The sequence below is a fragment of the Paroedura picta genome, chromosome 3, assembly GCF_049243985.1.
Source record: "Paroedura picta isolate Pp20150507F chromosome 3, Ppicta_v3.0, whole genome shotgun sequence".
Classification (NCBI taxonomy): Eukaryota; Metazoa; Chordata; class Lepidosauria; order Squamata; family Gekkonidae; genus Paroedura; species Paroedura picta.
The window spans coordinates 79230661-79251067 of record NC_135371.1 but is presented as its reverse complement, the minus strand read 5'-3'; the positions used below and the strand labels follow the sequence as shown (position 1 = coordinate 79251067).

Genomic DNA, 20407 nt, shown 5'->3' with positions numbered 1-20407 from the left:
CTCCAGGACAGAACCCGTGGATTGGGGCATGTCATTGGTGGGTCAAGGCCCATTTTGCCAGCTGGATCTGTGATGGAAGATGACAATGGGGCATTCGTGGAGGGCTGCTGAGGGGAGGAGACAAGGGTTGTAGCAATGGACACCCTGAGCCTTTCCAGGGTCTCTTTCATTGTACGGGAAAAAGGGACTCAATATAGAAAAGGAGGGGGGAGGCTGGTACCCACACTGGAGTCTGAGGGAGGCCAGGAGCTGCAATGGATTACCTGGTGGTTTCCATGAAAAGAGCCTGACAGCAGTGCCCGGGGTGGGGAGAAGCCTTGTGCCTGAAGGCCAAATCTAGCTCCAGCCACGCAAGAGTGCTCTGCAGTCCTGGCTGGGCTTTATGGCCATCGGAGCCCCCGGGGGTGCTTGGGGGAACATATTCACATCCTTCTATCAAACAAAACTTCCCTTTCAAAAATCTCCCAGCTGTGGGAGAGCTCCTTATTCCATTCATGACCAGTTCCCAAACAGGTGGAAGAATATTTCAATGCCCCATATATGTGTATAAGACTGCAGCTGTCACAATTCCCTGGGACAGACCCACACAACTCTGACCCACCCATATCATCCATTTATTTAAATGTTCTCCCAGCTCTGAAGCAGCAGCTCATGGACAATTGGCTGCACATCTGTGGAGATGTATGAAAAGCACCATAATTACAGGCCACTAGAAAGGTGAGAACTACAGACAGATGACCTGTACATGCATGTTGGAGTTCTGGCTTCAGCGTATCCCATTGTGTTGCGCTCCCCCAGCATGAAGATGCTTCTGTGGGGTGGAAGGTGACTTGTAGTGTGTTTGAGCTGCCAGTGTTTGCACTGAGGAAATATGACACTGAGAAATGCCATTCGGAATCGCCTTGAGAGTAAATTGTAGATTATAGGGTTCACAGCAGAACTCAGATAGAAAAAAACACCTGGAAGGAAAAGAATGGAAGAAACAGGGAGAGAGGCATAGAGAGAAGTCCAGTTAGTAAATTAGACTTGTTCTGACATCAGGTGCCTAATTACTACCTAATTACAGGCATTTACCTTTGCTAGAATAACAATTACTCTCTGATGAAAAAAATAAAATAAAGTAAAATACAGCAGAATCAAATGACCCAATACTGATACAAAGAAATTAAGAGAAAATAACATTCTGTTATGTGCAAGACTTCTGCAACTATAAAGTAATAATGGCAGAACATGTACAGAAGCTCTTGCTAATCCATGCTTTCTATTGACCATTTCCCTGTTGATTATTTAAAAATGCTATAATGTGGGATTATTATTTCTACTGTTTGTCAATTGTAACATGCCTTGTGTGTCTCCTCTAAGCAAATGATGTAAAACTGTTAGCATCTACACCCCAGTATGGTGCCCACAGTGCTGTACATTTAAAGTGTTTTTTTTAAGTGACTTTCTGCAAATTCTTGCATGGTGCATCTTTTTGCACATCTTTAACCACTCCTGCGGTATTACATAAAAGGATAAGGCCACCTGGGGAGGAGTTAGGGTGGGCCCTGTCCAGGATAAAAACTCAGAGGTCCCAATCAGGAGCCGCAAAGCGGCTCCTGATTGGGCCCTCCGAGTGTCCATCCAGGGCCAAGCAGCCAATGGGGAGGCGCGCAAAGCACCTTCCTATTCACCCAGCACAGTCTGGCTGCCATTCTTCTCCTGACCACTGCAGGGAGAGGAGGTCAGCAGGGCTGCCAAGGAGAATGAGAACTGAGGATGTGCCAGCCCTTTTCGCCCCAAGGCTGCCCTAACTGTCATGTCCAACTGTAAATTGCTTCAGAACCCAGATAGAGCTGGCAGGAGGCTGGAGAGTGCTCTCCCTCCCCCTCCCTCCCTTCAGGCCTGCTGCGAAGGAGCCTCTGACAGGCCCTGAATGAGGGAAGGAGGCCTTTCCAAGAGCAACGCAGGGGAGCCTAAGGGCATTCCTTTTGAGGGGGGGGGGACTTTTCCCTTCTGCCAAACAGTTGCCTGACAGGGAGGCCACAGAAACCCGCTTCTCACTTAAAATACTGCTCTGCCAGGTGGTCAGACCCAAGCCATGGGTCTTTCCTCTTTGCAACTCTCTGCAGATTTAAGGCCACTGCACAGCGTTATTCTGCAGAGGAAACTGGCTCTTCTGTCTCCTGTTTCATCTGCACAACAACCCTGTGCAGTAGGCCTCAAGTCTTTCAATTCAACAGCAACCTGTGTAGGAAGCCTTAAATGTTTCTTCTCTACAACAACCCTGTCCAAAGTAGCCCTTTCTGCCTGGGGAGCTGATCTTTATACTCTGCAAGTGAGCTGTAATTCCAGGAGCTCTCCAGGCCACACCTGTAGGTTGGCTACCCCTGGGTTGGAAATATTCCTGGAGGTTTGGAGGTGGGACTTCAAAATCATACAATGCCTCAGAGTCCAGCCTTCAAAGGAGCCATTTTTGTCTGCAGCTGGTAAGGATTGGTGCAGGATTGTCCCTCCTGGCCTATGGGTTATGGCCAGCCCTTACCAGCAACTGTTTGTATTCTGGGGCACAGAAAGGCAGACAGCATCAGTCCTGTGAGTCTGGAAAGTGCAGGAAGATCTAAATAAATATTTACAGCCTGAAACTGTAAATAGAGAACAAGTAAATGTCTGGAGACACATAGTAACTGTAATGACTTATTGGCCTGGCAAATAACCTTGGCCTGGCAAATAAAAAAAACAGTATAAAAACCTTACTAAGGTCAAGACTGCTGTGCAGAGAGAGTCTTTCTCTTAGAGTTGCCAGCTTCCCTGTGAGGCTTGCTACCCCACCTCCCTCATGTGGAGTCTGCTATGGGGAGAGAAAGGGAAGATGATAGGAAAATGCTTTGAGACACCTGAGGCCTGCTGGGTCACTGTGGCCCATTCCCAGTTCTCTCAGATCTCTCACAACCCCACATACCTCACAGGTTGACTATTTTGGAGAGATGAATGGAAAAGGTGTTTGTGAACCGCTTTGAGACTCCTTTGGGTAATAAGCAATAGGGTACAAAAATCCGTTCTTCTAAGGAGCAACTATGAAAGATGCATGTGGGCACATAACATTTTACCAACAGTGAAAACATGGGGGACAGAAGGAACAGGGTGGACACCTGTGTACTGTGACTACCCCATGTGTATTAGGGCAAAGGGGCATTTCGGTGAATATGGCCTAATTCACACAAGAAGGGAAGTGACGCAGAACTGGGAGGAATTGGTTGCCATGTAATCTTCCCCTAAGAAGAGTCTCCAGTCTGATTTTCCCTTCACATATCTGAGGACACGGCTCTGGAAAGCTCATCTGTAACCACTATGCCAAAATTCCCAAAGGTCAGTCCTCTCCCACACTCAACGAACATTTCACACCACAGGTTTTTGACACCCATATCTCCACACCCATACCCTCATTTGCCACCATGCCACCACAACCTCCCACACAACACACACATTCAACCCCATGCTCTTACAGACTGGACAACTCCTCCCCTTCCTCTTCCCACTGCCAAGCTCTAGCGCCCGTTGTATTCTTGGATACAACGGGCTTTGCCCCTAGTATAGCAATATAATTGTACCATATGTCCTCCTATGACATAACACTTCCAAATTACAAATTATATGCCAGTGGCTCCAAAGTATAATGAACATTCATAAAAGCTGGGGTGATAAATATTGCCACTAATGACATGTGAAGTTCAAATTCAAATTTATTTTAATACAGCACTGTGGCCAGATAAAACAGATAGCGAGAAAAAACATTTCAGAGTAGAAAATTGCAAAATCAGGGAGCCAGTACAAAATTTAAAATATATAAAATTGTATAATTGATGGGTACATTATAAAAAATGCATAGTAAAATTCCTCTAAAAATCTTCACTTAAGCTTAAGTTGTCTTTCCCGTGTGCTAAGCACATGCGCACAAAATTTGGCAACCTGCTTAATAATATGGCCCCTACTATTCCACAGGAGGAGACATGTGAAGTTGTGAATTCCAGACAGTTTATGAAGAAGAAAGGAAAGAATGGGTGTCCATTGTGAGTTTTGCATCTCGCAACTGAAATTGAAAGGACTCCAGGGAATGGTAGAGGACAACTGAAAGGACTCCAGGGAATGGTAGAGGACAGGAAGGCCTGGAGGATCATTGTCCATGGGGTCGCGATGGGTCGGACACGACTTCGCACATAACAACAACAACAAACTGAAATTATTAACTGGTGGGTATTTTTCAAGTGCATGTTCAATTATCTGCAACAGTGGGCTCACTGTTATATAATAATTCACTAAGGGCTAAGTGGGCGGAGAGTGGGCGTGGCCTATCAGAGGCAGCGCCCAATCGGGACTTACAAAGCACGTCCAAATTGGCCCTGCCGCAGACCGTTCATGTCCACTCAGGACTTTGGCCCAATCATTGGGCCAAAGTTCTGACAGGGCCCTCCCACCCAGCCCAGACAGGGGCAATCTAGATACATCACTGCTGTTGTGTCCAACTGTAACTTCCCTCACTTTGCCTCAGAACACTGACAGAGCTGGCAGGAGGCTGGTGAGTACTCTCCCTCCCCCTCCCTTCAGGCCTGCTGGGAAGGAGCCTCTGACAGCTCCTGACTGAGGGGAGGGAGGTATTTCCAAGAGGATGGTCACCCGAACTCCCCCCCGGAACCATTTGCCAGATGTTTGGAAGCAGTGTCTGAATGGTTCGAGAAGAGTCGCCTGAAACTCAACCCCACAAAGACGGAGGTCCTGTGGCTGGGGGGAAGGGGGCGGGAACAGGCAGCGCGTTTACCCACCCTAGCAGGGGTGTAACTTACCATCGTGCCCCAAGCTAGGAATTTGGGTGTGACCATTGATGCCTCCCTGACTATGGAGGCTCAGGTCAAGAGAGTAGCGGGCCAGGCATTTTTCTATCTTCACCAGGCCTGGCTACTAGCGCCCTACCTGCCCCCTGACCACTTGGCCACAGTGATCCAAGCGACAGTCACCTCCAGAATAGATTTCTGTAACTCGCTCTATGCAGGCCTACCCTTGTCCCTGACCCGGAAACTACAGCTGATGCAAAATGCAGCTGCCAGGGTCCTCACTGGAACATCTTGGAGGGCCCACATCCAGCCGGTGCTGAGGAAGCTGCATTGGCTGCCAATTGCTGCCCGGATCCAGTTCAGGGTTTTGGTTTTAACCTTCAAGGCCATACGCAGGTTGGGACCCACATACCTGAGGGACCGCCTACCGCTCTATGCCCCCCACAGGGCCTTATGCTCTGCGGGTGAGAACCTGTTGGTCATCCCTGGCCTGAAGGAAGCACGCCTAGCCTTGACCAGGGCCAGGGCTTTTTCAGTCCTGGCCCCTACCTGGTGAAATGAGCTCCCGGGTGATCTGCGGGCCCTGTGGGATTTGTCAGCTTTTTGCAGGGCCTGTAAAACGGAGCTCTTCCACCAGGTCTATGGTTGAGGCTGGTGTCAGCGAATCAGGGACATCGCTCCCCCCCCCTAGGAGTTGGAGTGTATGCTACTCCCCTATCCTTTCCTCTTCACCTCTTTAATAATTGGGGGAGGGATGGGATTTTTAGCCGTCATGTTAGTAGATTGATGTTTTAATGGGAATTTTAATGGGGTTAGTTGTTGTGACCCGCCTTGAGCCTGTTGGGAGAGGCGGGAAATAAATCTAATAAATCTAATAATAATAATAATAATAATAATAATAATAATAATAATAATAATAATAATAATAATAATAATAATAATAATAATAATGAAGAGCAACGCAGGGAAGTCTGAGGGCATGGGTGTGGGTATTCCTTTTTAGGGCAGGGAGATTTCCCATTCTGCCAGTTGGCTGACAGGGAGGCCACAGAAAAGCCCCTTTTCACTCAAAATACTGCTCTGGCTGGCCTAGCTTCTAGAGGTTAGACACAGCCAAGCCATTTGTATTTCTTCTTCGCAATTCTGCAGACAAAACTGGATACTGTTGTGGAGGTTCTTTTGTCTCCTGTTTCATCTGCACAACAATCCTGTGCAGTAGGTCTCAAGTTTTTCAATTCAACAGCAACCTGTGTGGGAGGCCTTAAATGTTTCTTCTCCACTACAACCCTGTCCAAAGTAGCCCTTTCTGCCTGGGGAGCTGATCCTTATACTCTGCAGATGAGCTCTAATTCCAGGAGCTCTCCAGGCCCCACCTGGAGGTTGGCTACCCCTGGGTTGTAAATATTAATGGAGGTTTGGAGGTGGGACTTCAAAATCATACAATGCCTCAGAGTCTGGCCTTCAAAGGAGCCATTTCTGCCTGCAGAGCTGATTGTTATAATCTAGAGATGAGCAGCGATCTAGATACTAAGGTAGAGTCTTGCAGACTGCAGTTGGGAGGGAGTGGTGCAGGTGTGTCCCTCCTGGGGTATGGGCTATGGCCAGCCCTTACCAGCAACTGTTTGTATTCTGGGGCGCAGACAGACAGACCAGCATCAGTCCTGTGAGACTTTTTTCAAGCTTGGCCTGGCAAATAAAAAAACAGTATAAAAAAAACCTTACTAAGGTCAAGACTGCTGTTCACAGAGAGACCTCCTCTTAGGGTTGCCACGTTCCATGTGAGGCTCTCTACCCCACCTCCCTCATGAGGAGTCTGCTATGGGAAGAGGAAGGGAAGATGACTGGAAACTGCTTTGAGACACTTGAGGCCTGTTGGGTCACTGTGGCCCATTCCCAGTTCTCTCAGACCTCTCACAGCCCCACATTCCGCCAAGCTCTAGCACCCATTGTATTCCTGGATACAATGGGCTTTGCCCCTAATTAGAGGATAATTTGGCTACTCATGAGAAATGACTAAATAAAGCAATCCTATTTTTTTTCTTCCTAAGATTTTGCCTGGTTAAGCCCACTGTTGAATAAATGTAGCTCTGTTCAGGATTATATCACTGATTATCACATTCTGGCATGGAAGTCTTACCTGACACCACATGGATTAAATTGAATATAGTAGCCAGTGATTCTGTCCAGTGTACAACAAAGCTGTAGAAGAGCCGGTCTGTGTGGAATGGAGCCCAGCAGATAGCAAATACAATCACCAGGACAACTGTCACAAAGAAGAGAGAGTGCAAAGCAAAACATAACTATTTGCCACTCTACTGTTATAAGCCAGGTGATTCAGTAAAGTAAATGAGTGCTCCAGATGGCATCCCACATCATCAAATGGAAATAGCATATAATTTTATTTTATAATATTTGTTTTTCTTCTCTATCCACACAAGATGAAATTAATTTACCACAAGAATTATAATACATCACATTTCTCTACTAGTACTCTGTGAGATAGCATTGCTTTTTTATTAGTGAGATAAAGTCCACTTGCCATATTTTAAAGTCCTTGAGAATTCCATTGTGAGAAGTAAACTTTAAATGAGTCAATGATATTACTGATGTCAATTCAGACTTTGGTAGGAAATGTAAATTTGACATTTCTGGGACATTATATTTTTATTTTGTGCATATCTGAGGCACTGATATGACCAGTTTGATGTCTATGTATCTAACCCAAATCAAGGCTTTATGGGAATTAAATGCATGTGGATCAAGTCCATTCACAAATAACTGAATATCAAAAGATATACAAATATTGAACTGATCACATCTTCCAATATAGAAAATATGTTAAATGTATGACTCTCACATAATGTCAGTGCACTGGCATTTCAGGTACCATTTTCTACATCACTGAAATAGTGGCAGGTTCTTCATTGTTGTTCCTGCAGTGAGGAATGGAGGTGATGTGTTGCTGTTCCCCACATTACCAAGAAAACTACAGCTGGCTTCCTTGTCACAAAATAGGCTGGGAACCACAGCGCCCATGTGAACTGCAATGTGTATGCTCATAGATAAAATGGTGCAGCTGAGATTAGGATAAACAAAGTGTTTTTGCAGTGACTATACTGTGAAACAAGAGTTGTGTTGAGCAACTATGACTGGGGCATCATCCAGGAAATTCTGTCATTATTTTTTTTCTCCACAGCTTCAGAGGGGTATGTGGTTGGGGAGGGGAGCTGCCCTAACTGTCATGTCCAACTGCGAATTGCCTCATTACCCTGACAGAGCTGACAGGAGGCTGGTGAGTGCACTCCCTCTCCCTCCCTCCCTTCAGGCCTGCTGCGAAAGAGCCTCTGACCTATCTTCATAGGGCTTGGTCCCTTGGCCCCAGATCATCTTCATCGCTCTCCTCTGTACCCTTTCAATTTTATCTACGTCCTTCTTGAAGTGAGGCCTCCAGAACTGCACACAGTACTCCAGGTGTGGTCTGACCAGTGCCGTATACAATGGGACTATGACATCTTGTGATTTTGATGTGATGCCCCTGTTGATACAACACAAAATGACATTCACCTTTTTTACTGCTGCATCACAATGCTGCGGACCACTGCTCTAACCTATTCCCTATCCACCGAACTATCTGAAAATCCAGATTGCACGCCTTCAATTTATCCATCAGAACATCATGGGGACCCTTATCAAAAGCTTTACTAAAATCCAAGTAAACAATATCAACCTAATTTCCACGATCCAGCAAACCTGTCACTTGGTCAAAAAAGGAAACCCGGTTGGTCTGACATGACCTATTGGAGACAAATCCATGCTGACTTCCTTGGGTCACCAAATTGTCCTCCAGATGTTTGCAGATCATGCCCTTTAATATGTGCTCCATTATCTTCCCCACAACAGAGGTCAGACTCTTTGGTCTGTAATTTCCCGGGTCATCCTTCCTCCCTTTTTTGAAGATCGGAATAACGTTTGCTCTCTTCCAGTCCTCCGGGACATCTCCAGTCCTTAAAGAGTTCCCGAAGATGATGGACAAGGGTTGTGCAAGTTCTCCAGAAAGTTCTTTGAGCACTCTTAGGTGCATTTCGTCCAGCCCAGGGGATATGAACTCATTCAGTGCAGCTAAATGCCTCTCGACAACCTCTCTGTCCATGTCAACCTGCCACCCAGACACTATCCCTTGGCTACTGCCATTTCTAGATGTGCCTAAACCCTTTGACCTGTGGGGAAAAAACAGATATAAAATAGGCACTAAGCCTTTCTGCTTTCTCTGCATCCTCCATTAGAGTTTGTCCATCTGCACCCAACAATGGGCCTATTGCCTCGTTTACTTTACGTTTGCTCCTCACATAACTGAAAAATCTTTTCTTGTTACAGTGGGCTTCCCTGGCCAATCTTAGCTCTCCGCTTTGGCCTTTCTGATGATTGATCTACAGTGCCTAGTAACCTGTAGGTACTCTTCTTTAGAGCTCTGTCCTTCCCTCTATTTCCTGAACATTTCCCCTTTCTTTCTTAGTTCCTCTTGAAATTCTCTGTTCAATCAAATAGGCTTCTTAGAGCTCCTGCAGTGCTTTCATCTTGTCCCCCTTCACATGCTCCCTTCCCTTCCAGACATATGAAGAAAGGTTGGGGGAGCTTGGTCTGTTTAGCCTAGAGAGGAGACGACTGAGAGGGGATCTGATAACCATCTTCAAGTATTTAAAAGGGTGCCATATGGAGGATGGAGCAGAATTGTTCTCTCTTGCCCCAGAAAGACAGACCAGAATGAATGGGATGAAATTAATTCAAAAGAAATTCCATCTAAACATCCGGAAGAAGTTCCTGACAGAGCAGTTTCTCAGTGGAACAGGCTTCCTCGGGAGGTGGTGGGTTCTCCATCTTTGGAAATTTTTAAACAGAGGCTAGATAGCCATCTGACAGAAAGGCTGATTCTGTGAAGGCAAAGGGGTGGCAGGTTACAGTAGATGAGCGATTGGGATGTGAGTGTCCTGCATAGTTCAGGGGGTTGGACTAGATGGCCCATGAGGTCCCTTCCAACTCTATGATTCTATGATTCTATGATTCAATGATTCTAATAAGCCTTTAATGGCAGAAATTACAGAGCATATATATGGGTTTTGAGGGGCCCAATCCATAATAACAATAAAAACAACATAATGACAGATGAAAGCAGTATTAGGCATCAAAATAACGTGAGACAAATTATAAAACTTGTTGCCATCAACAAGCCCAATGTGTCTAGATTTGAGCTAGCAGCTCAGGGAAATGGCCCTCTTGCCTCCCCTTCCCGCCCAACTGGCCCTGTTTCAGCCTGAATAATTCTTAAGAAATGTCTTTCCACTACTTACATAGCATCTTGGTAACTGACTTTCTGAAGGGTCTTTGAATATTCATTCCCATGTCATCTGTTTCCAAAGGCTGATCTCCTTTCAGCTGACAGTAGGGGGACAAAAAGTAAACATAAAGTTTATTAACAATGCTGCAGGAATAAAATGGATGGCATTTCTGAAATCTGAGTGAAAGTTAGATTTCTTCTATCCTGTCTTTGTGAGTCACTAGTTATGAGACTTTTACCATGTGACATGTAAAATAATAAACAAACTAAGTTGCATCATGAGGGCAACAAGCCCTCTTTCGAAACCCCTCATGAAGTAATACATATACATAAATGAAGAATGGGATATTCTGGATTGTGTTTTCCATAATATTCTCTGGCCATCACAGAAAAATTAAGAAAAAATATAATCTAAATTTCTGGACAAAAGCTCTACTGAAAGTATGGCATAAATATGAAAAAAAGACTATGATCTACCAGCCTACTGAAATCACCTGTAGAGGCTTATCTATCAAGGCCGCAACAGAAGAGAATATCTTGTTTAAATTATAAGGATCTTTTAACAAGGACAGGAGAATTTAAGAGCCTACAAACATTGAAAAATAAACTTGTAGACATACACTGGCTGGAATATAATCAACTATTATCTAGAGTTTCAACAGACTTTGTCGAACGACCAGATCTGAATGTTCCCCTCTCTGAGCTTGAAAATATTCTTATCTTAAACAAATCCCATATGCAACTCCTCTTGAAACTTGACAGTGAAGAGGAACAAGTCAAAGGTTGCATGGTAAAATGGATGCAAAACTTTGGAGCATTCATTAACATGGAGGATTGGGAAAGAGTGTGGTGTAAAATCCCCAAGTAAACAAATAGACAGATATTGCGGGAAAATTGGTATAAAATGTTCTATAGATGGTACATCACGCCTAAAGTTATAGCCAAAATATCTAAAGGATACAATAACAAATGCTGGAAGTGTAATAACAGTGTTGGTTCCTTCTTTTATATGTGGTGGTATTCTGTGTCCGCAAAAAGCTATTGGGCCAAAATTCACATGATACTGCAGGAAATATTCAAGGTTGGCTTTCCGTTAAAACTGTCATCCATGCTGCTGAGTATGAATCCGGAGGGGCTGCCACATACTGCATGGAACTTATTCTTCCACGCTTCTACTGCAGCGAGACTGATTTGGGTGAAAAACTGGAAATTGAAGGAGGCCTCCTCTATTGCGCAATGGCTCGATAAACTATCTGAGCTTGCTAAAATGGCCAGGCTTACCTGCTTGATCAATCGAAGGTCAACAGAAGTATTTGAAGAACAATGGAGCCATTATTTGGACTGTTTAAAGAAAGGTAGCTAGAGGTATAATAACATATTATTAATTAGAGGAAGCTATGTCATGTATCTTAGATGTTGCTGCAAATTATTCTGATATTATTTTGTTATATTGTTTCATTATCAAGTAAAATAAGAAATATCTAAAAAAAAAAAAAGAATGGGATATTCTACTTATACAGGTAACTTGTAAGAACATAAGAACTCCAGAAACCTTGTTTGTCCTCAAGCACCAAGAATTCAGAGCATCAGTGTTCTAGACCAGTGTTTTTCAACCTTTTTTGTCCAAAGGCACACTTTTTTCATTTAAAAAATCACGAGGCACACCACCATTAGAAAATGTTTAGAAAATTTAACTCTGTGCCTATATTGACTATATATAAAGTAATTCTCTTGAATAGGAATCAAATAAACTATTTTATAATTACTTTATAATGAAATAACTAGTAAATAAGCCCGCTGTCTCCTAAATACAGCGGGAGCTAGGAACCATGAGACCCTTCCCGGACCGGCTGGCAGCATCCCCACCGGGCCCCTCGCAGGTGAGGCTGGCCAGGTGGCGGGCTTGGAGCCTTCCTACCGTTGGTAGTGTCCGCGTAGAACTGAGTGTCAGAGGTGGGCTCGAGAGAGAGCGGGGTTGGGCAGCTCATTGGCGGCGGCAGTGCTGGGTGCGGGCGGGACCAGGTGCCTGTTGCGGCGTCCGCATCCTCCAGGCAACAGCCCTCTCACGATCGGCGGCAGGGGGCAGCGGTTATCGCAGCGGGCTTTCTGGGTAGTCAGTGGCTCTTGGCAGGGCATGCGAGTCGCGGGCGTGGCATTGTCGTCTTGCTGCTGGTGGCGGTAGGCGGGCGCCGCCTCTTGGGCCTGGTCGTGGGTGGGGCGTCTTCTTAGTGGCTGCAGAGGCTGTTGGCTCATGTGGGCTCACAGTTGCTGGGGCTAGGAAGCAGAGGGAATCCCTCAGGCGGCGGCCTGACGCGCGGCTCGCAGTTGCTGGGGCTGGGAATCAGAGGGACCAATCGGCAGGCGCTTCACGCCTGCCGATTGGTCCCTCCAATTGTCTGTCATGAGGAAGGGTCCAATCCGGACCCTTCCTCATCCCGGACACATCCTGCCCCAGAACGCCTTACTCCTTTATTTAGTCCGTGGCGCCCGTGGCGCCACGGGCGGTGTACAGATAATACTTTATTTTATAATTGTTCATATTTCTGTTTACTTATTATCAAAATAAACACAAAAGAAATCAAATAAACACAAAGAAATTTTCTGATTACTTATTACTTTTCACCACTCACCACACACAGTGGAGTTGGTTTCTTTGCATCTCCGGTGAAAGTAAATCCAAATGAAATATAGCTATTGCTATATTGCCTTGTGCCAGAGAATTTGCTTGAGCTAACCATCTTTGCTTTCTTTTGATCTCCACTTGTGAATTTTGTGAACTCTGAATTTTGTCCAGGGTCCAGTTCTTTCCTTTTCAAAAACTTGTCCATCACTGCAGTATCTGCTCCTCCTGTCTATTTGAATCTAATGATTGGTCTATTTGTGAGCCGAAACCGCATGTTACAGATGAAATTGGAATTTTTCCCACAGCACACCAGACAATATCTCACGGCACACTAGTGTGCCGCGGCACAGTGGTTGAAAAACGCTGTTCTAGACAAAGTGTTCCATCTATACCTTGTGGCTAATAGCCAATGATGGACCTCAGCTCCATATGTTTATCCAGTCCCCTCTTTAAGCTGCCGATGCTTATAGCCAGCCCCATTTCCTGTGACAGTAAATTCCATATATTAATTACTCTTTGAAATAATTAACACATGGAGAAGTGAAGAACTATTTATTTTACCTGTTCTAAACTTACTGCTCATTAATTGTACTAAATGCTCACAAGCTCTTGCATTATGAGAAAGGGAGAAAAGTCTTTCTCTACCTTCTCTTTCACATGCATAATTTTGTAAACTTCTATCATGTCACCAATCATATTTTCTCCAAACTGACCTAACCTCTTTAACCTATCTTCCAAGGGAAGGAATTCCAGTCCCTTAATCACTTTAGTGGCCCTCTTTTGCACCTTTTTCAAGGCTATATCTTTTTTGAGATGCGGTGACTAGGACTATACACAGTATTCCAAATAGGGCCACACCACAGACTTGTACAAAGGCATTATGAGACTGTCTGGTCTCTTTTCAATCCCCATCCTAATAACCCCCTGCATAGCTTTGCCTTTTTCAAGTGCAGCTACACACTAAAATCAGAGCCTCTTGTGGCACAGAGTGGTAAGGCAGCAGACATGCAGTCTGAAAGCTCTGTCCATGAGGCTGGGAGTTCAATCCCAGCAGCCAGCTCAAGGTTGACTCAGCCTTCCATCCTTCCAAGGTCGGTAAAATGAGTACCCAGCTTGCTGGGGGGTAAACGGTAATGACTGGGGAAGGTACTGGCAAACCACCCCGTATTGAGTCTGCCATGAAAATGCTAGAGCGCGTCACCCCAAGGGTCAGACATCACCTGGTACTTGCACAGGGGATACCTTTACCTTTCCACACTAAAATGTCTACCAGCAGAACTCAATATGCATTACAAATATGCCCCCCCCCTTCTATTTCTATCTCAAAGATTCTCTAGTTTGACTTTAGTCCTTTGAAAACAATGAAGGATGGGGGTACCTTGCTTGGGAGGGGGGGGTGTTTCTTTACATATGGTCTGGTAAAGATTTATTATTGTTGTTGTTGTTAAGTGTGAAGTCGTGTCCGACCCATCGCGACCCCATGGACAATGATCCTCCAGGCCTTCCTGACCACTACCATTCCCTGGAGTCCATTTATGTTTGCACCTACTGCTTCAGTGACTCCATCCAGCCACCTCATTCTCGGTCATCCCCTTCTTCTTTTGCCCTCGATCGCTCCCAGCATTAGGCTTTTCTCCAGGGAGTCCTTCCTTCTCATGAGGTGGCCAAAGTATTTGAGTTTCATCTTCAGGATCTTGCCTTCTAAAGGGCAGTCAGGGCTGATCTCCTCTAGGACTGACCGGTTTGTTCGTCTTGCAGTCCAAGGCAGTGGTCCCCCTTTTTGAGGCCGGGGCAACTGCCCGCAGGGCAACTGCCCGCCCGCGCATGCCGCACATGGGCGCGTCCATGATTCCCTCTCCCCCCTCCCACAGTAAGAAGCTTCCCGGGCCACAAGCAAGAAGTTTTTTACTGCGGGGGGGCAGGGAGAGGGAGCCGCGGCCTGGCGCCAAGGCCTTCGCGGCCTGGCACCGGGCCACGGGCCGCGGGTTGGGGACCACTGGTCCAAGGGACTCGCAAGAGTCTTCTCCAGAGTTCAAAAACCTCAATTCTTTGACGCTCGGCCTTCCTTATGGTCCAACTTTAACAGCCATACATTGCAACTGGGAAGACCATAACCTTGATTAGATGCACTTTTGTTGGCACGGTAACGTTTCTGTTTTTTAGGATGCTGTCTAGATTTGCCATAGCTTTCCTCCCCAGGAGCAAGTGTCTTTTAATTTCTTTGCTGCAGTCCCCCTCTGCAGTGACCTTGGACCCCATGAAAATAAAATCTCTCACTACCCCCATTTCTTCCCGACTTATTTGCCAGGAATTGAGAGGGCCGGATGCCGTGATGTTAGTTTTCTTGATGCTGAGTTTCAAGCCAACTTTTGCACTGTCCTCCTTCACCCTCATCAAGAGGCTCTTTTGATCCTCTTGGCTTTCTGCCATTAGAGTGGTATGATATCTGAGGTTGTTGATATTTCTCCCTGCAATCTTAATCCCAATTTGTGACTCATCTAACCCCGCCTTTCTCATGATGTGCTCTGCATACAAGTTAAATAGGCAAGGCGACCGTATACAGCCTTGCCGAACTCCTTTCTCAATTTTGAACCAATCAGTGATTTCGTGCCCGGTTCTCACTGTTGCTTCTTGAAAGATTACAGTCACTATTTTGTGATGCTTTGGCTAATGTTAGCTAGTAAAAATTAGTACCAAAAAAGACTCCTAGAACTTAAAAATATTGTGTAGGTATAGGTTTGTACTCAGTTCTGCTCCTGGATGCGTTCTGTTGTCCCTGCAGCAATGCCTAGCAGCAGAACCCAATCCCAGCCTACTAGTGCCAGCAACAGAAATCAGTGCTCCATTGTGGCAAATGCTAGCTCAACTGGACTGACTGATAGCAAGCACAGTCACAATCCCAGTGAATGGGAGGGTGTTGCAAGGACAGTAGAACATATGTAATAGTATCCAGCTGCACAGCCCCAGTGCTAATGTGACAGCAATGCAATGCAAACCCAAAAGACCAAGCCAATGCATGCCTGGTAATCCAAAAAGAGTGTTTTTTAAAATTTTAGAATCAAGTGCAGTATAAACCCAGCAGAACTCTCAAAAACTGCAGGATGGGCAGGCACTTTTGCTACCCCATCTGAACCAGTGCCAGATCCATACACAGAAGCCCAGTAATTTATTGTTTTCTTCCCTATTTGCACTTTTCTTCTGCTGGGCACGAGTAGGTTAATACTGAGTTCTGCTTCTGTGCACTAGTACATGGCACTGTTTCTGTTATTCTTGAAGAAATGCCCCTTCTCACTTCTACATCAGAGATTGTCAGATATGAACTCAGTCTTTTTGTGGTTTTGACACTGTGCCACAGTGGCACTGATCCTGCTGCTATGCTGGCTTTGCAAAAATGCTTCCCTTCAGTTTCACAGAGATTCTCTAGGACAGTGGTCCCCAACCCGCGGCCGCGCCGGGCTGCAGCTCCCTCTTCCCGCCCCCCCCAAAGTGAGAAGCTTGCCAGGCCGCGAGCAAATCGGCCGCCAAAGCGGCCGATTAGCTCGCGGCCCGGCAAGCTTCTTGTTTCGGAAGGGGGGGGGAGAGAAGCTTGTCGAGCCGCTTTGGCGGCCGATTTGCTGGCGGCCCAGAGGGGCCAGGAGAGGAAGCCGTGGCTGCCAGCATGGCGACGGTGCAAACACGCATGCGCGGACTGCCGCGCACGCGCATTTGCGCCCCTGCCGGGCGCAATCGCACGTGTGTGGCAGTCCGCACATGCGCGTTTGTGCTGGGGCTGCCGCGCATGCGGCAACCGGAAGGTTGTGGACCACTGCTCTAGGACAATCTGTCATACTGGTATTGCTGGCTAGCCATCCCCCCCCCAATGGAAGCGTGGACAAACAATGGAAGTGTGAACTAATTCTTTGGGTACCCATAGAATTGTACCCCTTGGTCCAATCTTTTTTTTAATTTACACTGTAAATTGGGTGCTTCTAGAAGAAGAGTTGGTTCTTATATGCCATAGAGACCATTTCTGCATGTAGGCATTAAACTTGCACTGCCTCCTGCTTGCAGACATACGGCTAGAAGCCACGCATTTGCAAGCTTCCTGATGGGAGACCCTTCCCGCGTTTTCCCTCTGCCTCATCATGGCTTTTTGCCTCCCAATTAGGTGGCAATGGAAAACAAAGTGAATTCCCCCCCCATCGGCTTGTCAATCACCACAAGCCACCAATCCCAGCACAGCAGTTGTTTTGGTGACTCAAACTACATTTCCCCTGAGCCCCAAAATTAATTTAAAAAAACCAGAATGGCACTTCCACATTGCTATGTGGTAATACCACAACACAAGAACATTTTTTAAAAATTAACACTTCAGCGTTGCTATGGAGAAATGCCACAACAATAAAGCATTCGCCCCCCCTTTGGGGATTCTTGATAGATCTGTGAGAGGCTGGCCATGGTAACTGGACCCCAATGAGTGACTTTGTGTGGACAGTAAGGCTTAAAAATGAGGAGCATGGATGTCTAGCTGATTGGGAGAGGGCTGCTTCATCACATGCCCACCCTTCTTTCCCTTCTTTTCCTAATTGGGAGGCAATTGTTGCGCTTTTTTTTTTTTTTTGTAAGAAAGGGAACAGCAGTAAAGGGTGCCTCTTGAGGCAGGAAGAACAATATAGGTCAGAGGGAGAAAGCCCTGTAGGTGATAGCAGCAGACAAGCAGGTTCGAGGGCTGCACAGAAAGAGGTCAGAGACTGCATGAGGCCCACAGGCCTCAGGTTGGGAACTGCTGCCCTAGGCCATAGACTGAGAAATGCTGGTGTAAAGTGTCATGTCAATGCTGTTTCATCAGACTGGAGGGAGGTGAGTAGCGGGGTACCTCAGGGCTCAGTGCTCGGCCCGGTACTTTTTAACATATTTATTAATGATCTAGATGAGGGGGTGGAAGGACTACTCATCAAGTTTGCAGATGACACCAAATTGGGAGGACTGGCAAATACTCAGGAAGATAGAGACAGAGTTCAATGAGATCTGAACACAATGGAAAATGGGCAAATGAGAACAAGATGCAATTTAATAAAGATAAGTTTAAAGTTCTGCATCTGGGTCAGAAAAATGAAAAGCATGCCTACTGGCTGGGGAGTACGCGTCTAGGTAACACTGTGAACGAGACCTTGGGGTACTTTTGGATTGTAAACTAAACATGAGCAGGCAGTGTGATGCAGCGGTAAAAAAGGCAAATGCCATTTTGGGCTGTATCAACAGGGGCATCACATCAAAATCACAAGATGTCATAGTCCCATTGTATACAGCACTGGTCAGACCACACCTGGAGTACTGTGTGCAGTTCTGGAGGCCTCACTTCAAGAAGGATGTAGTTAAAATTGAAAGGGTACAGAGGAGAGCAACGAGGATGATCTGGGGCCAAGGGACCAAGCCCTATGAAGATAGGTTGAGGGACTTGGGAATGTTCAGCCTGTAGAAAAGGAGGTTGAGAGGGGACATGATAGCCCTCTAAGTATTTGAAAGGTTGTCATTTGGAGGAGGGCAGGATGCTGTTCCCATTGGCTGCAGAGAAAAGGACATGCAATAATGGGTTTAAACTACAAGTAAAACAATATAGGCTAGATATCAGGAAAACAATTTTCACATTCAGAGTAGTTCAGCAGTGGAATAGGCTGCCTAAGGAGGTGGTGAGCTCCCCCTCACTGGCAGTCTTCAAGCAAAGGTTGGATACACACTTTTCTTGCCTGCTTTAGGATACTTTGGGCTGATCCTGTGTTGAGCAGGGCGTTGGACTAGATGGCCTGTATGGCCCCTTCCAACTCTATGATTCTATGATTCTATATTCAAGAATAAATAGGGATAAGACCCCCTGCTGGCAGCACAATATGTATTGCCTGTTACATCTGTGGGCCTTGTCTTGATTTTCCTTCCATTTTATGCTATATGATTTATTACACCATATAAACTGTTTATGAGTTTTTAAAATTGTTGTCAATATAAAATCACTGCTGTCATTTATCAGCGTATCAGATTGTTTTTCCAATAAATCTATTCCACAGTGTGTTTATTCATTTTTTATTTGTATTTATTTAGTACCGTATCGTGCAAAACAACTAATGTCTGCTAAATTTCAATTCAGAGGCTATTCTTCTATCTCAGCAATATTTTTCCTAGCAACAGCCACACAGAATTCATCATTGTGACACAACAATAAAGTTGAAAACCAACACAAAGCAAAGTGCTCTTTTATTCTACATACAACTGAGGTACTAGAGGCATATATTGTAATTCACCCGATGGCACTTAGCATTACCAAAAATGTTTCCCTTTGGACTCAGCTGCTGGGATTTACAGAGCATTCTATTTAAGAATGCAGTCCTGCTGGATAAAGTCAGAGTGGAAGTTATAATGGGATTTGCACAACAATCTCAATCTTACAGCACTTTTCGGGGCAAGTTAGTCAAGCCTTTGCATATTTGCTTAAGAGTCAATTCTGTTGATTTCAAAGGAAATTATTTTGAGGTATGCACTCAAAGTAAATAACTAATGCACTGGATGGTGTGCGTGCTTCAGCTGCACCAATTTCAGTAGGTCAGAGCAGACTAACTAAGCTGCAGGGACCCTTAATTGGTGGCTAATGGGGTCAATGGCTAGCACTCGTCTCTAAACAGCATCCCAGAATGTGCTCCTACTAGACAAGGGAAGCCCAAATAGCCTTTTGAAAAATACATTTGGATGTCAGAGATAATGAACATAGAAAGGGCAAACAGGTTGTGCCTCCCATTCCTACTCTACTCCCCTTGTTTGTTCATTCTGTATGCTCTGTCAGTAAGCAGGCAACCTCCATGCACACACAGGGCTAAAGGATGTTTGGCATTCAGGAACAGGGCCAGAACAGCATTAGCATGTAATCTGTTGTTCTCCTTTGGTTATCTAGTTTATATCCAGCCTGAAGAAGGTAAAGATGTGAGGGGAAGGAGAGAATTTGAAGGCCAGGTCAATATACAACCCTTAGTTTTTGTTATAGCATTTGGCCACTGATTCAAATGAGGGCTCCAGCCAGCCAAGGAACTAACCAATCAAAGGAACCTGATTGCTCTGCTAGAGCCAATCAGATTGCTCTGCTTAAGGCCAATTGGATTGCTCTGCTTAGGGCCAATCAGATTGCTCCGCTAGGACCAATCGGATTGCTCTGTTTAGAGCCAATCAGAGGCAGCAGCTAGCTGCCTGAAAGGTATAAAAGTGCATGAGTTTGCCTGTTTGTCTCTGTTCAGTAGTTGTAGTCTGTTGCTGGAATTGCTAAATAAAAAGAGCTGTTCTGAAGACTTGGAGTCTGTGATCACTAAACCCGCAGACTTAATATTCATTCTCTTTCACTCTTTCCTCAAGCCCCTTTATTCCTGGATGGGGTGGTTATAGTAACAGGTTATCTGCCAGCCTTGCTACCAAATCTGTTTTCTAGCCCATCAACATTTGTATTTATAGGACACCCCTATTGCACTAGACATCCCAAGGCAGCTTACAGTGATATAATAAAACCAATATTAATACAAGAAATCCCAATAAAAGCATTTGATTGGCAGGAGGGCATGTGGGCTATACAAGACGCAATTCCAGAATGGCATTAACAAAGCCACAGCTTTTTAAAAAATATTTTATTTA

At 45.4% G+C, this 20407-nt stretch overlaps 1 protein-coding gene across 1 annotated transcript in view; it reads right to left on the bottom strand.

The window, feature by feature from the left end:
* Positions 1-696: 696 nt before the first annotated feature.
* Positions 697-20407, bottom strand: part of NMUR2 (neuromedin U receptor 2) — a 39817-nt gene continuing 20106 nt past the window's right edge. Inside the window, exons 2-4 of the mRNA XM_077326505.1 lie at positions 10154-10238; positions 6946-7071; positions 697-959 (exon numbers count right to left, since the gene is read on the bottom strand). Of these exons, the coding sequence (XP_077182620.1) occupies positions 700-959; positions 6946-7071; positions 10154-10238 (471 nt within the window). The 3' untranslated portion in view covers positions 697-699. The remainder of the gene's footprint in view (positions 960-6945; positions 7072-10153; positions 10239-20407) is intronic.